A 17,630-nucleotide genomic window follows, 5' to 3' on the forward strand; every position below is an offset into this window, starting at 1 on the left:
CACTGAACGATTCCTAAGAATTGATCCCACTTATCAACAAAAACCATGATCAATGACAACGATTAGCGGCTGGGCTTTCTTGCCAGAAAAACAAACAAAAGCAAGCTACGCTTCAAGAAAATGCATGGTAAATGAAGCAAATGAAAGAGAGAGAGAGAGAGAGGAAAAAAGAGAGGAATGACAAACCCAGCAGTATTTAAAAGGTCTAATATAAACAACACCAATTTCCCCTTGCAAGTTTCATTTATAAAGTCCCTTCATGTTTTTTTTCTCCTGTATCATTTGTCCCCCACTGCTAAAGAACAAAGTAGCGACCTTGGAAAGAAATGCAAGCATTTATACTACGGAACTAGGGAAAATATAACTGAAATGCTTTGGCTCGGATAATAAAAACACAAAAAATCAGTTTTCCCGAAGATCCACTACAGGCTGATCTGAGCGACGTTCTTTGAGTTCGTCAAAAGGCTTATATAAACTACTCCATCATCACGTCATGTTCGAGGGAACGATTTGTTTTAAAGTGCCTAAACTCTTTTATCCAAACATGTTTTTGACAGAAGACAGCTTTCAGCCGTCATGAGATTATCTATCGGCGCCCAGCTGTGTGTTTACAACAAAAAGCGATGATGTGAAAAATAATTTCATCGTCAGGTTTCCTTTGGGACGTGAATAATAAGAAAGTCGGAGCGTTCTCCGACCACCAAGCACTTCAAAAGCTGCTGGTGTCACATGCTGGATATGAAAAAAATGTGGCGTCAAGTACGTTGATAGATGGAGGGATGGAAAGACTGCTGACAGCTCTCTCCGTTTCATCCCTTCTGATGCACTATTTCAACCGTGTGTGACAAGAGAGTATGCATGGATGGAATGACGAGGCGAAGGACAAACTAAGAGCCTGTGACATCAAAAATCAAGCTCTGCAAGTACAAATACAAGTGCCAGGGAAGCTACTTTGAAATGGCAACTTGCCAGGATTACTTAAAATTAATTAAATATCTAAACTATAGTAAAAAGTACACTCTAAAAAATGCTGGGTTGTTTTAACCCATGTTTAGGACAAATATGGACAAACCCAACCATTGGGGTAAAAAATTTGGTCCCACTTTATATTACGATAGGTCACCTTAACTACTATGTACTTACATTTAAATTAAAGCGTTAGTTCACCCAAAAATAAAAATTCTGTCATTAATTACTCACCCTCATGTCGTTCCACACCCGTAAGACCTTCATTCATCTTCAGAACACAAATTAAGATATTTTTGATAAAATCCGATGGCTCAGTGAGTCCCCCATTGACAGCAAGATAATTAACACTTTCAATGCCCAGAAAGGTACTAAAGACATGTTTAAAACAGTTCATGTGTCTACAGTAGTTCAACCTTAATGTTATGAAGCGACGAGAATACTTTTTGTGTGCCAAAATAACAACTTTATTCAACAATATCTAGTGATGGGTGATTACAAAACACTGCTTCATCAAGCTCAAACTGCCAAAGTCACGTGAACCATTTAAATTTTGAAACACTTATGACATAACGAAACCTCGTTTACTGAAATCCCGTGACTTTGGCAGTTTGATACGCGCTACGAACCACTGATTCGAAACAAAAGATTCGTAAAGCTTCGAAGCTTCATGAAGCAGTGTTTTGAAATTGGGTGAATTAAACCTTTAATCATTTGAAACAATGCACTTATTGTGTACATACATGTTTCTACATTGTACTTGTATTTTAAAATACCTGCCTGTAATTACATCTGTAATTAATATCTGTTTTTGACCCATCCATTACACCTTAACCCACCCTTAAATCTACCCATGCCACCAAACCTGTCCCTAACTTTACCCGTATCCCACCTCAATATCAGCAGAAGTGTTTTGCAATACAATATAAACACAATAAGTACATTGTACTTATTTTTTGATCTAAGTACATAGTTAAGGACACCTAATATAAAGTGGGACCAAAAATTTAATTTAAAAATGGACTCAAACATGAGTTGAAACAACCCAGCATTTGTTCTGAGTGTACAACTAAATTCTCATATTATATAAAAAAAACAGAGCAGTTTTGTTGCCCAAAATTGAGGATCTGAATACATACAAACAAGTAATTAACAAAAACTAAAAACATTGTCACTTCACTTCATCTAAAACAATGGCAAATGCAGTATATTTAACTAAATATATTGTTATTTTATAAATATTGCTAAATATTTTGACAAGTAAAAAAAAAAAGTAGTACAATGACAGAATTTTATAAACACATATGAGTGAGGACTATATGAATCAGCGAATCTAATTTCTGAATGAACCAATTCACTGAATCAAACCGTTCAAATCAGGTAAGTTGCAAACATATTGACTTTAACTAACTTTCTTAGCAAGATTCTCTTTAAACCGTTGCTAAACCAGAAGAGTAGCTGAGCTGAAAGAGAAAACGTAGAAGACAGTTTATGTTAACATTTGTTTTTCATAGCACCTATTGTGAGAATACAACAGTGTATTAGCGGTCCGACAATTATGTATGAAATTGAGTTTGGGTAGCTGGAAGTGTCTATTTATATTCTTGTGTAGAATATGTGATGCAAAAACAGCTGAACTACGGTCACGTTACAAAAAAAATAGTTAAACTTGCAATTTTGTAGCACTTTTAACTTGTATATAGTTGCTCTGATCATTGAATAGTTGTGGCACATGGCTCATGTCGAGACGCCAAATGACAATACACCAGGCCCGCTGGTCTGAAGGTCAGCGGTGTGAGTGGCTCCACGGGGTCAATGTGACCGCTTTATGGCTGCATTTATAGGTGCCAACATCCCAAACCCTCGGCCCAGGACTCCCTGGCGCCAATAGAGCTCAGGATGTCAGAGCCGGCAACCGTTTGATTTAATCACATGGGTTTTGATCTACACCTCAACCAAAGCACAGGATCAAAAAGGATTTGAGGTACAGGATTTACTACATACATGATCAAAACAATACAGGAACTTCTTAAACTACATTTCAAGGAACCAATCAAATGTCAAAATAAAAAAAATACCACGATATTATCTTTTTTTTTTGGACATGAACTATGGTAATACTATTGTACTGTTTGAAGTACATTAAATTACCATTTAAATACAATTTTACACAAATATGGAAATCATTCAGTACCCTGGTATATACACAGTTTCAAGATATCATCATAAAAAATGATTTTACCATAGTATAGCCTAATGTCCAAAAAACAATGGTAATACCACAGTATTTGTAAAGAGTGGTAAAGTTAAAGGGATAGTTCACCCAAAAATAACAATTCTGTCATCATTTACTCACCCTCAAGTTGTTCCAAACTTGTATAAATTTCTTTGTTCTGTTGAGCACAAAGGAAGATATTTTGATGAAAGTTTGTACCTAGGCCACTTTGGGGCACCATTGACTTCCATAGTAGGAAAAAAACTACTATGGAAGTCAATGGTGCCCCAAAACTGTTCAGTTCAACACATTCCTCAAAATATCTTCCTTTGTGTTCAACAGAACAAAGAAATTTATACAAGTTTGGAACAACTTGAGGGTGAGTAAATGATGACAGAATTTTCATTTTTGGGTGAACTATCCCTTTAAATATTCTGTATTTGGCACTTTAACATTTTCTTTTAGTCATCATCAGTAAACAAAATACCATATAAAAGTAGCTTCCATTAAAGCTAAATATAAACCAACAGTTCAAATGCAGGAACTTTCTGAAATGAAAACACATTACAAGACAAATTTCCTAGAAAAAAATAAGATTTGGTTTAAATAGAATGCAGTACAAAAATTATGAACTCCATGCATGCTAACACACACTACATAACTAGATTTTGTGTGTATGTGTGCGATACTCTCGCTATGCTACAGCTCAAAATAATGAGAGCACGTCACGCATCAAGGGCCTCCAAACAGATATATTAACAAGAGTTATGGAAGTCAGGACTGATGTTTCAATTTCAAATCTATCAATCTCGCAGTGTGTCAGTAAGAACGTCCGTGACGGCTACATGCTGCAAGCTGGCTACGTTCTGAGGCTTTTTGTCAAAAATAAATCATACATTTGTCTAGAAAAGCATGATTTGTTTTTGACTGGAGACATACTTTTGCAATACCTACTGACAGATGGTTATTTAATATACTACTAATTAGCAGACAACCATCTATAAATCGCAATTTACGCTAAGGTTTCCTAAAACCTAAAGTGTAATATTTATTACCCATCTGTGTAGAATGTGAATGCAAAACATTAGCAAATTCTTTAATATTTTCTATAGATAGAATAAATAAATGAAGCTAAAAATGGTGATATTCAATCTTCAGTTATTTCTTCATCTGTATTCTACATCATTTTCTCAGAGGATTATTCTTACACATAGAATCATGTTGAATTTAACCCTACATAAATAAGCATAATTAGTTGCTAATGAAGTACCCATTGCTCTCCTATGAATCTGTAATTAGAATGTCATGTTGAAAATACAAAATAATTCTCATACTGTCTACATCAGATAAAAAAAAAAGAAAAAAGAAAAAAAGATCACACCGGTTATAATCAACAGAACTGTCTTTCCTGCCACTATTGTCCTAGTCAGTGTAAAAAAGAAAGAAAAAAATGGATTTAAAAATATAAATATATTTTTCTATTATGAATTTTATGTATGTATTTTTGGTTTCTAATCATGTATATACAGTTGATTTATAAATATTACCATTTTGTACAAAATATTTAATTACATAACCCATTCAAAGTCATTAGAATTATTTTCAATGGATTTTTCCTTCACTTTTACTGTTGCTGATTGGTCCGTTTTAGTAAACAGCCTCAAACTGATGCAAAATTGGACACTTCTAGTGTAAAGGATTCTGGATTACTAATATTCTATCAATCAATCAATATGAGCTACACAGATACACTACCATTAAAGTTTGGGGTCGGTAAATTTTTTTTAAACATCTCTTACGCTCACCAAGGCTGCATTTATTTGCTGTAAAACAGTAATGTTGTCAAAAGTCATTACCATTTAAAATAGTGATGCACCGATCATCATTTTTCATCCCTTTACAAGCAAATTGGCTGATTCCGATACCGGTTGCTAATTTTTTTCTATTTAAAGCTGCTGTCTGTAACTTTTTTTGGTTAAAAATCATCCAAAATCAATTTCTGAGCAAGTACATAACCAGCCAGTGTTCAAAACTATCTCCTTACCTTAGCTTTTCACAACGGTAAGCTTGTAATAATGTCTTATAATTCGGGTGGTACTGGTGGGTTTTCGCGGGAAATTCGTGTACGTCTGTTTACTTAAAAAACGAGTCCCAGCTAATAGGCTATTGCATGTGAGGCGAATCATTTATAGCCTTTTCTCACAGCAGCTGCAATAATTAAACTAATCATTTGGATGGCGGATTGTATGGTATGACAAATTAACGTTAGAGATTAGACTGTACAGAAATTTAAATCTACAGGTAACGCTAATACACACTAATTACATGTAGTCATGCAATGCTGATGTTGTTAACATTAACAATTTGAGAACAAAGTATAACAATAATAATAATTTGCATGGTTTGATGTGATATGAGCTAAGCGATCATTAGATTTAATCACCATTGGCAGCGCAATTTATTGTAGGCTAATGCTTTTTTCCTCAGTTGGTCAGAACAAAAGTGGCAGATTTGTTACTTACTTGTTCAGATGACATTTTCCGGTGAAAATTCTTATTTTGGTCCTACTTCAAGACTACAATCTGTGATTCTGAAGTATAGTATCCATACTGATGTTGTGACTGACAGCAAACATTAGATTCATCCACGCTGAAGAGTCGTGCCGAGGCACAACCCACGTAAAGATTATAATTCTGCAAATAACTGCAATTGCAGGTTTCAAACAGAGATGGCGACAAAGAGGCAAAACTTACGGACTGCAGCTTTAAGCAAATTTATTTGTTTTTTATTTGCTCTATAACAGGCAAACTGGCCTTAAACAAAAAAATATCTGTAGCCATCGGAAATTAGAGGCAGTCACTGCATTTTAATCATGATCCAAACAAAGATGCTACACACATGTAGCATGAGCTGTTGTTTTTTAATTAGATTGCATAATTTTTTTTCAAGATTTAAAGCAAAAACAGAATGGTCTGACTTTAGATTTGTGAAATTATGCTACATAAGACACACCTGCACAAAACAAAAACAGCAGACGGACTGAATGAAAATGCAAATTCACTCTCTGACAGTAGGTGGCGCTTACCAAAATGCAGCAGTTTCTTTGGGTACTGCTATTTTTCTTCCAATATTCCAAACATTGTGAACAGTGAACTTGTGCCTGGTAGTATTTTCTCTGCCACCTCTCCTCTTTGTGTCAGTCTTTTTAAAGTGTCGTGTCTCTGGCCTGTGTTAAAGTCCTGTTACAGACTTCGTAATATTTCCACACAAATGACATTTTGGGAAATGATTGCAATGCAATTTGTGTGCAAGCCCGGAACAGAGATAATAAAAACCGATTTATGGCAGGTCGACCGGTGCGTCTCTAATTTAAAATAACTTTTTTATTTTAATATATTTTAAAATGTAATTTATTCCTGTGATGACAAAGCTAAGTTTTTCCAGCAGACATTTCTGCCATCTTCAGTGTCACATGATCCTTCAGAAATCATTCTAATATGCTGATTTGTTCAATAAACATTTCTTATTATTATCAATATTGAAAACAGCTTAAGAAAACAGCTTAATATTTTGTTGGAAACCATTGTGACTTTTTTCCAGGATACTTTGATGAACAGAAGGTTCAAAAGAACAGCATTTATTTGAAAAGGCAATCTTCAATGTACAAGTCTTTACTGTTACTTTAGATCAATTTAATGTGTCCTTGCTGAATAAAAGTATTAATTTATTTTTGAAAACCAGCATAAACACCTCATAAAATAACTTATAGTACCTAGAATTCTTCACTGAACAGAAAAAAAATCCAGTAATGATGCACACAGCTCACTGAACACTTTCTGTTATGCTGACAGATGCTGAAAGGAGAAACTCAGCTTCTTCTGACCATTAGCTTCAGTCACTAAAACCTGTCACCACCACTTCACACGTCGCTAAACCCTGCGTGTGTGAGGGTCGGATGTGATGCAAGGGGGTTAAACGGTGGTTAATCGCAGCTCTTTACCTAACCAGTCGTTAAACTTCTTGACCTCTGAGGGCAGGCCCAGCTCGGTGAAGTCCCCTGTGTGCAGGAGAACGTCCCCGTAAGGCATCTGGATGCCATCTGTCCGTGAGTGTGTGTCTGACACGCACACAAAACGCGTGTGGCCACCCGGCTTGGGAGTGTCGTACGAGATGGGGTCCACCCTGAGAGCGAGAATGAGCGATAAAGAGACAGATGGAGGGAGAGAAAGAGAAGGAGATTATTCTATGAGCATAAAAATCAGCAGAAATAACTGTACACAACTGCTAGCCGCCTAGTTACAGAAGTACAGTGACATGCTTAAAATCAGTCCGTGATTGCAGTTAAAATAACGACAGAACAAATTAAAAAAAAGTAGTGACTGAAGATATGGACCAAGCAGAATCCCTCGATTTAGTGACAAAAGAGTTATTTGTGACTTGTACATAAGATAATTATATCTTATTTAAGTGACAAATATGAAGTACAAATGTTATGTGATAAACTCAGCTAAACATGGTGTATAACCCTCGAACATATAAAAATACAAAATATTATTAAAATAAAATGAAATGATGGAACCTTTAAAGAATTGGACTCATGAAGTGACATTCAAACTGAATCAGAGTGGTTACATTTCTTAAAACTTATATAAATAAAACAAATTATACTGCTATACTTTATAATCTCAGTTCAGGTCCTCTAATTTGATTGGAAGAGTGCCGTTCCAAGAGAGTACTGGATTTTTTTGGAGTGATTATGTTTGATTATGTTATGCTCTTGCCACAATCATTTAGAGCAAGTTTCTCTCAACAGCGAGGAAGAAACCCGAAGTAGAGCTGGAGCAGAAAGCTTACGGAGTGCTTTGAGCTGGCAAGGAAAAATCATCCTTGCTACTTTTGAAAATCGTTGTTTTTTTTTTTTTTTTGTTTTTTACAATTTTGTCTGAAATATTAATGTCTTATGTATATTATGTAAATAGTAGGGCTGATCGATTATGGCAAAAACCATCATCATGATTTTGGTCAATATGTAGAATAAGATCATTTAAAGGGATAGTTCACCCAAAAATGAAAATTCTGTCATCATTTACTCACCCTCAAGTTGTTCCAAACCTGTAAAAATGTCTCAAAGGAAGATATTTTGAAGAATGTGGGAAACTGAACATTTTTGGGGGCACCATTGACTTCCATAGTATTTTTTTTTTTTCCTACTATGGAAGTCAATGGTGCCCCAAAGCTGCCTGGTCATAAACTTTTTTCAAAATATGTTCTTTTGTGTTCAGCAGAACAAAGAAATTTATACAGGTTTGGAACAACTTGAGGGTGAGTAAATGACAATTTTTTTGGGTGAACAGGCAGACAGACAGACAGACAGACAGATAGACAGATAGATAGATAGATAGACAGATAGATAGATAGACAGAAAAACTATGACAGATTGCAAAAAAACTATGTTGTTTCAGAAACATTGTCTTATTTGTATTCACAGCTTTTGTAGTAAAATTGAAAACTAGAGCAGAATCTTTTGTTGCAAAAGCTCTGAAAACGGAAGCCGCCTTCAGAAATTCTGTCTATTTAAGAGAATCACTCTCTTCTTGTCTGAACATCCTTTTATTTATTTTCCCAAAGATAGTTTTGGGGGAAGAGGGGGGCAGACGGGGATGGAGGAAATTCTCCTCTATAACTCAAAAGGAACGGAAAAAAAGGATCTTGGCTGTAATTGAAGTCAGAAACGTGCAATAAGCCGCACTTGTTCCCCCCACTATTATTTCATTACTAAAAGGGTTGTCAGTCGACAAAAAGCCCTCGGCTCTCTAATTAACACTTACATCTCCTGTCCGACTAAAAATATAAAGGACCTTAGGAAGGGAGGTGGGCACACGGCGCACAACACACACACACACACGCACACACACACTTCCATTAAGGAAAACAAGTACGTTAAGCAGTTGTACATAATAGAGAATCTACTCAAATGAAAGAAAAGAAAATAGCGCAGGATGGGAATTGGCACGTCATCAAAAAAAGGAGGGAACAGACAAAAAAAAATAAAAGAAGAATTACGCACAGACATATATGTGTGTGTGTGTATATTATTTATATATATATATATATATATATATATATATATATATAAATAATATACACACACATTATATATATCTATATATCTATATATAGATATATATACATATATGTGTGTATATTATATATATATATATATATACATATATGTGTGTGTATATATTATTTCTATATATATATATATATATATATATATATATATATACACACATATATATATACATAGATATATATATACATAGATATATATATAGATATATATATATATATAATATATATATAAATAATATACACACACACACACACACACATATATGTCTGTGCGTAATTCTTCTTTTATTTTTTTGTCTGTTCCCTCCTTTTTTTGATGACGTGCCAATTTCCATCCTGCGCTATTTTCTTTTCTTTCATTTCTTTTCATTTCTTCACATATATTATATATATGAAAGAAAGATAGAAAGGAAGAAAGAAAGAGAGAGCCACCAATTTTCCACTGTCAGTGGCTTGTGCATATGTCTGAATTGTGATTACATTTATATGACCGAGTCATATCTGAAATGAACCACCTGCACAGAAAATCATGACACTTTAAAAAGGAGGGAGAGAAACAGGCGGACAGAAAATAATATTTGTTATTGATCACAATGCAGTAAATAAAAGCACGTGCGCACACACACGCACGCACACACACGCGTATTGATTAAATGTGGTCTGTGGTGGTCAGGCCAGCAACGGAGATATAAAAGACTCGACAGATCTAGTTATGGAAGCGGCTGGTGTGCTGAACTCCGTGGCCTACACACACACACACACACACACACACACACACACACACACACACACACACGGTCATATGAATCTATTAGAGTCAACAAGTCTTTTCCAAATGGAAGCAGAGACGCGTATCTGTTGGTCCACTGTCACGCGACACAATTTGTTTCACAAGCAAATCAACATTTTAATGGCAACAAGAAAAAAAAAAAAATACACAAGCATGAAATGCTGCAAGCATGAAATCAGTAGAACTGTATCACTGACTGATAAAAACTAATGTAGTTGGGTTGATTCACTGATTTAAAACCAAATTTCTGACTTGAGTAAAACCAATTAATTTAGATGTTACGACATTTTTTTAGCTTCCCTGACAAAACATTTGTTCAAGGTGCTTAGCTTTCTAAAATGAAAACCAAAATCACCACAGCCACAGTTATATAGCCATGACCGGACAGAGCCTTTTGAATATTTGCTCATTGTTTTAAATATTCACTCAGTCTTTTAAATATTCATTAGTCGAGGGGAGAAAGAGAAAGGATTATTCGGACCAGGGGCTTACTGTGCCGCTGAAATTGCATTAGAGCTAAACTGGAATGTGTGTGCGTGTGAGAGAAAGAGAGAAAATATACGAGTGTGTGACATTGAAAAAGGCAAGATAGATCTTGAAGAAAAAACGAAGCGAATAAAGACACTGTCGTTCAAAAAAAAATACAGTAAAAACAACACAGAAGCACAGAATTCCTTATGCTACAAAAAAGACCTTTATAACACACACACACACACACACACACACACACACACACACACACACACACACACACACAGTTTAGACTCTGGATGCACTGCGTCTCTTTTATTGGATACATGTGTCATATTGCAGAGGAAAGCGTTTTGATTTCTGTTCAAAGATACTCAATTTGACAGAGCTCACTTGATTCTTTAACCTTCAGGAACAACAAACGATTGAACTGTATCAAAGCTTCAAAGACAGCCACAGTTCATCTATTTCAGAGAGCCGAACATAAGCGTGCTATTTGTGGATCTCTCTTCCTTCCTTTGACTTTTCTTACAAAAAAGACCCTAAAATTTGCAAATAGCAGCTACAATTGTTTATCAGGTCAAGACTGAGGTAAGGAACAAATAGCTGGTTTCTATTTTGACTTTTTTCCCTCTATAGCATGGTTAACATTGTGCCCTCAGTCCTCATGTGAAACAATAAAGTGACAAGTGATAAAAGATATCCAATAAAAGCTGCCATGTAAAACACAGGGGGCCATTTACACAACACCGTTTTCAACTAAAAACAGAAAAAATGTTATGCGTTTTGGCCGATCATTTACACGACAACAGCATTTTGGGGGGCCTAAAAATCTCCTAAAAAACCTTTTGAAAATGATACCGGTATACATGTTCAGTCTATAGTCCCGTTGCGTTTCTTTGCAAAGTGACATCGCCAACTACTGGCCTGGCAGCAGAATATAGCTTTTTTAGTTTTTTTACAGATCCATGTGAACGGGGATCGTTTTGACAATGTTGTTGTCTGTACGTGAAAAATGCGAAGGAAAAACTTTTCCATTTTTAGAATATTGTCGTGTAAACGTACCCTCAATTCTTGTGTCAATTACAGTCACAATCAAAAAATAATTGACATGGCATTCTGTTGGGTTTCTATTTCTTCATGTTGTGCTGGGTAGCCCCGCCCACTTCACAATCTCACTGGTCCAAAATCCTGCTCCACATAACAGTATATATTAAACATCAAATAAGTTCCGATTGGCTGTGTTGCATCACATGGCATTTTCACTTTCTTAGTGTGAACTGACAAATGACTTGGAAAGTCACTTGGTTGAAAGTCATCTTGCCGCCCAAAAAACTTCAACCTTAAGTGAATATTATTATTTCCATTTACATTCAACAGACAGGAACTATTAGTCAAGGTGCTTTACTGCACAGAGACACCTGCTGTCCAATGAGAGGAAGGAATAATTATGTTAGACCCTCCGTCCCCCCAGCACTCATTATGACATAATGATTGTCCGGTCAATAGGCGGTTAATTTAGAGCCTGACCTCTGGTCTACGGGTTTAAAGGCAGTGCTCTGCCTGCTAATTAACATCAGATGACCATTATCCGGTTTATTATGTTAGTCTAAAACATTCATTTCGCTAATATTACTCTTTCCTCATGTAAACAAAACCTTCAATAAATTACAAAAAAATATATAAAGTCAAACAATTCATAGTAGATCAATATATCTAGGCAAATGAGATGGTACTTTGGCATGGATGTTTGAGATCAGTATCAGTCTGATCCAAAATATCTCATCAATGAATGGATAAATGTACAGAAAGCCAGATGGACAGACAGACAGACAGATATTATAATATAGAAAGCCAGACGGACGGACAGACAGATATTATAATATAGAAAGACAGACAGATATTATAATATAGAAAGACATACAGACGGACAGACGGACAGATGTTATAATATGGAAAGACAGATGGACAGATATTATAATATAGAAAGACAGACAGATATTATAATATAGAAAGACAGACGGACAGACAGACAGATATTATAATATAGAAAGACAGACAGACAGATAATATAGAAAGACAGACGGACAGACAAACAGACAGACAGACGGACAGACAGATGTTATAATATGGAAAGACAGATGGACAGATATTATAATATAGAAAGACAGATGGACAGACAGACAGACAGACAGACAGATATTATAATATAGAAAAGACAGACGGACAGACAGACAGATATTATAATATAGAAAGACAGACAGACAGACGGACAGACAAACGGACAGATATTATAATATAGAAAAGACAGAGGGACAGACAGACAGATATTATAATATAGAAAAGACAGACGGACAGACAAACAGACAGACAGACAGACGGACAGACAGATATTATAATATAGAAAGACAGACGGACAGACAGACAGACAGATATTATAATATAGAAAGACAGACAGACAGACGGACAGACAAACGGACAGATATTATAATATAGAAAAGACAGAGGGACAGACAGACAGATATTATAATATAGAAAAGACAGACGGACAGACAAACAGACAGACAGACAGACGGACAGACAGATGTTATAATATGGAAAGACAGATGGACAGACAGACAGACAGACAGATATTATAATATAGAAAGACAGACGGACAGACAGACAGACAGATATTATAATATAGAAAGACAGACAGATATTATAATATAGAAAGACAGACGGACAGACAGACAGATATTATAATATAGAAAAGACAGACAGACAGACAGATATTATAATATAGAAAAGACAGACGGACAGACAGACAGATATTATAATATAGAAAGACAGATGGACAGACAGACAGACAGATATTATAATATAGAAAGACAGACGGACAGACAGACAGATATTATAATATAGAAAGACAGACAGACAGACGGACAGACAAACGGACAGATATTATAATATAGAAAGACAGACGGACAGACAGACAGACGGACGGACAGACAGATATTATAATATAGAAAAGACAGACGGACAGACAGACAGATATTATAATATAGAAAGACAGACGGACAGACAGACAGACGGACGGACAGACAGATATTATAATATAGAAAGACAGACGGACGGATGGACAGACAGACAGACAGATATTATAATATAGAAAGACAGACAGATATTATAATATAGAAAGGCAGACGGACAGACAGACAGATATTATAATATAGAAAGACAGACAGATATTATAATATAGAAAAGACAGATGGACAGACAGACAGATATTATAATATAGAAAGACGGACGGACAGACAGATATTATAATATAGAAAGACAGACAGACAGAGAGATATTATAATATAGAAAGACAGATGGACAGACAGACTGATATTATAATATAGAAAGACAGACACGACGGACAGACAGACGGACAGATATTATAATATAGAAAAGACAGATGGACAGACAGACAGACATTATAATATAGAAAGACAGATGGACAGACAGACACACAGACAGATATTATAATATAGAAAGGACAGACAGACGGACAGATATTATAATATAGAAAGACAGACAGGCAGATATTATAATATAGAAAGACAGACAGATATTATAATACAGAAAGACAGACAGACGGACGGACAGACAGACAGATATTATAATATAGAAAAGACAGACGGACAGACAGACAGATATTATAATATAGAAAGACAGACGGACGGACAGACAGACAGATATTATAATATAGAAAAGACAGACGGACAGACGGACAGATATTATAATATAGAAAGACAGACAGACAGACAGACAGATAAATAGATGGAACATTATGTCTCTCAAATCTACAAAAAAAAAAATTTAAAAAAATTACAGCCATTAAAAGAAGACGTGCAATTTCTTAATAGAAGAATAAATCAGGGCTCTGCACAGACTACAAGAAAATATTTCGCATTTCTCTCCCGCCATGGAAAGATTCCTTCTTTAATGTAGGAATTTGGTGAGAGAGTGACTGAGAGAGCGAGTCGGAGTGAGAGATTGAACCCTCTGTGTACAGTATGAATATTTCAGAGGGCCGTGTTTTGTAGATGTGGGGCACAGGGCTGTGAAAAGAGTGCCCTGCAGTCAAGCCTTTGATGCGGATAGCACCACCACTGCACTGATCTGTGGCAGGAAATGGACTTTTCAGGCTTATCTGCCTCACTCAGGGCCACGTGTGTGTGTGTGTGTGTAAGACAAGCAGGGCAGGAAGCTCGGTGAACCAGGGCCAAAGAATAAAAATTATAATGATAATCATCAAGAGGAGCCAAATATTTACTGGCTTTTCCGCTCGTGTGGCTCGGCTTGTACTGCTATTGGTGAAGAAACATCAAACCGTATGTGCAGTCCACCACCTTCACTCATACATAGCAATGCAATCCATTTCAGACAGAGAGACACAGCGTTTCTATCTTATCTTGTGCTTCTCAGCTGTCGGCGCTAATTCAATAAACTTCAGAGCAACACACAGAGCACAAAAATGAGGAAGAGAGAGAGAGAGAAGCTGGAAAAACAGGATGGAGGATGAGGATAAATGAGGAAACACTTCATGAACAAACATTTCAATTAGATGACAACTTGCAGCCCTTTCAGAAACCACTGTTTTTCCACAGGTTGTGCTCTTGTTCAATTCTGCTGAATTTTAAGGCTAAAATCTATAAAACTAAATAGTTTCATTTCATATTCCTTCAAACCTCTACCCTATAAAAACAAGAAGTTTTCTTATTTTCCTGTCTGATATCATCTTCAGCCCTTTGTCAAAGGAAAAAAAGGAAGAAAAAAAAAGAAGTGCATTCAGATTCACAACTGAAAAGGATTAAAAAAAAAAAAGGTGCAAAATAAAAGTGATATTATCAGGCATGACATAAACTGTGGTTTAAAAAAAAAAATGTAATGCACAGATTTCCATTATTGCTTTTATAAAAAGGTGGCACTAGCATAATGTATAATAAAATTTACTACTAATATTATTCAAATGTTATTTGATTAAACTTATAGATTATATATAATTATAATAATTAATAACAACAATACACTACCGTTCAAAAGTTTGGGGTGAGTACGATTAAAGAAACTAATATTTTTATTCAGCAAGGCTGCATTCAATCAAAAGACATTTAATGTTACAAAGGATTTCTATTGCAAATGTTGTTCTTATGAACTTTTATTCATCATGGTTTCCACAAAAATATTATTATAGGCAGCACAACTCTTTTCAACATTAATAAATGTTTCCTGAGCATCAAATCAGCATATTAGAATGATTTCAGAAGGATCATGTGACACTGAAGACTGGAGATAATGATGCTGAACATAATGATGCTGAACATTCAGCTTTGATCACAGGAATAAATCACATTTTTAATACACTAAAATAGAAAACACTTATTTTAAATTGTAATGATATTTTACAATATTACTGTTCTTAGTTTGATCAGCTTGGTGAGCATAAGAGACTTTTCAAAACCATTAAAAAAAATCATACCAGCTGCAAACTTTTGAACGCACATCAAATTACACTGTGAAAAGTGAAAATTTTAAACAGCCATTTCCACATAATGTTGGTGTAATCTAATGCAGTCCAACTGATTGAGTCATATTAAATATTTCTGACTTGAATAAAACTAGATCTTAAGAGCTGAAACAGTTAATCATGAACTGGCTGTTATAAAACAAATACTTTCAATCTTATAGAAACCAACTGAAGGAAAAGTTACCAAGCATAAAATGCAGTCCACCATGCCATCTAAAGCAGATATGAGGCCAGTCTAATCTTAACGAATCACTAGCAAGTCAAGAGTTGTTTATCTGAGACAGGAGCGGGAAATTTTAGCTCAATGTTTCAGCAAAAGTAAACGGGAGCAGGTTCTTCCCGTCTTTGTACCGGCCCAGTGCTGTTTGTCTGGAAGGGCAGTGCATAGTTGCCTGTGCTGAAATTACCCCCCAAAAAAAAAACTTCAAACGTACAGTTCCCAGACCTGCCGAATGTCAATTGTCACTTGACCTCCATGACCTTGTGCAGTGGCTGCCTCAGCGGACAGAAGCTGTGAGTTTAATCAAGGGTTCTCTCATTTCAAGGGCCTCGAGAAGTCCTGTGTGACCCTCCCACACACACACAAGCTAAACCAGATCCCCCTGACAGAAAGAGTTCAGGCCTTTTCAGAGAAACCGACAGAACGAGAGAGAGCCCTGATTTAATTCTGCAGGACATCTGCATTATGGAAGCAGACCAGAGTGCTTACTGCAATTACAGTCCACGCAAAGCCCCGCTAGTTCCAATATTTTCAATCCCGTGCACTTCCATTACACGCTCCGCACACGGATGCGCACATACTGCACTCGATTCCTGTCGTTTGTCACTCATGTGCTTCAGAAAGAGAATGTAAACGTCCCTAACATAAATCTATAAAGACAGGTGCGGTAAAACCTGCTCGCACGCTGCATGTCGATGTATCCGAACGCCTAGTCACCATATCCTCTTTTGGAAGAGCGGAAAAAAGAGGAATTTTCAGCATGCCTTTCATCAACGAGAAAAAAAGCAAAGATTTTTTCAAATGAAAAGAGAAAGACATCATAAAGCAATAATATTCTTCTTTTTCCTGTCCAACAGCAAGATAAATAGTAGATGACGTAATTCAAACAACACTGAATTCAAAGCGGATACAAAAAAAGTCTGTTTATGGGCTAGGAAAGTGTGCTGCATTCGTTTAACTCGATATGAAGCCCTTCTTCTTCCCCGTGGCTGGGATGAAATGAACATCGAGTTGAAATTCTTAAACGCTTCGCACTTTTATGAACATTTTAATTATTCAAAGGTTGAGAAATTAACAAGGCTAAAGGAAACTGATCAGCAGCACAATGAAAAAAAGAGAGAGGGGAAAAGAGAGGGATTATTTAGTCTTGCTGACTTACAGCAAGACTTGAGTATAAAAACGAACTGCACAACAGTGCAACGTTTTCAACAGAATTCCTACAGAATAATAAAAATAGAATTTATTAAAAAACTGTTGCAAATGTTTATCTTTAACT

The 17,630-nt window shown here is 35.8% G+C and overlaps 1 protein-coding gene across 1 annotated transcript in view; it reads right to left on the reverse strand.

The window, feature by feature from the left end:
• mpped2a (metallophosphoesterase domain containing 2a) overlaps positions 1 to 17,630 on the reverse strand; it is a 66,768-nt gene that overhangs the window by 40,580 nt on the left and 8,558 nt on the right. The window contains exon 3 of the mRNA XM_051900668.1: positions 7,182 to 7,363. Within this exon, the coding sequence (XP_051756628.1) occupies positions 7,182 to 7,363 (182 nt within the window). The remainder of the gene's footprint in view (positions 1 to 7,181; positions 7,364 to 17,630) is intronic.

Source organism: Ctenopharyngodon idella, chromosome 7 (genome assembly GCF_019924925.1).
Source record: "Ctenopharyngodon idella isolate HZGC_01 chromosome 7, HZGC01, whole genome shotgun sequence".
Lineage (NCBI taxonomy): Eukaryota > Metazoa > Chordata > Actinopteri > Cypriniformes > Xenocyprididae > Ctenopharyngodon > Ctenopharyngodon idella.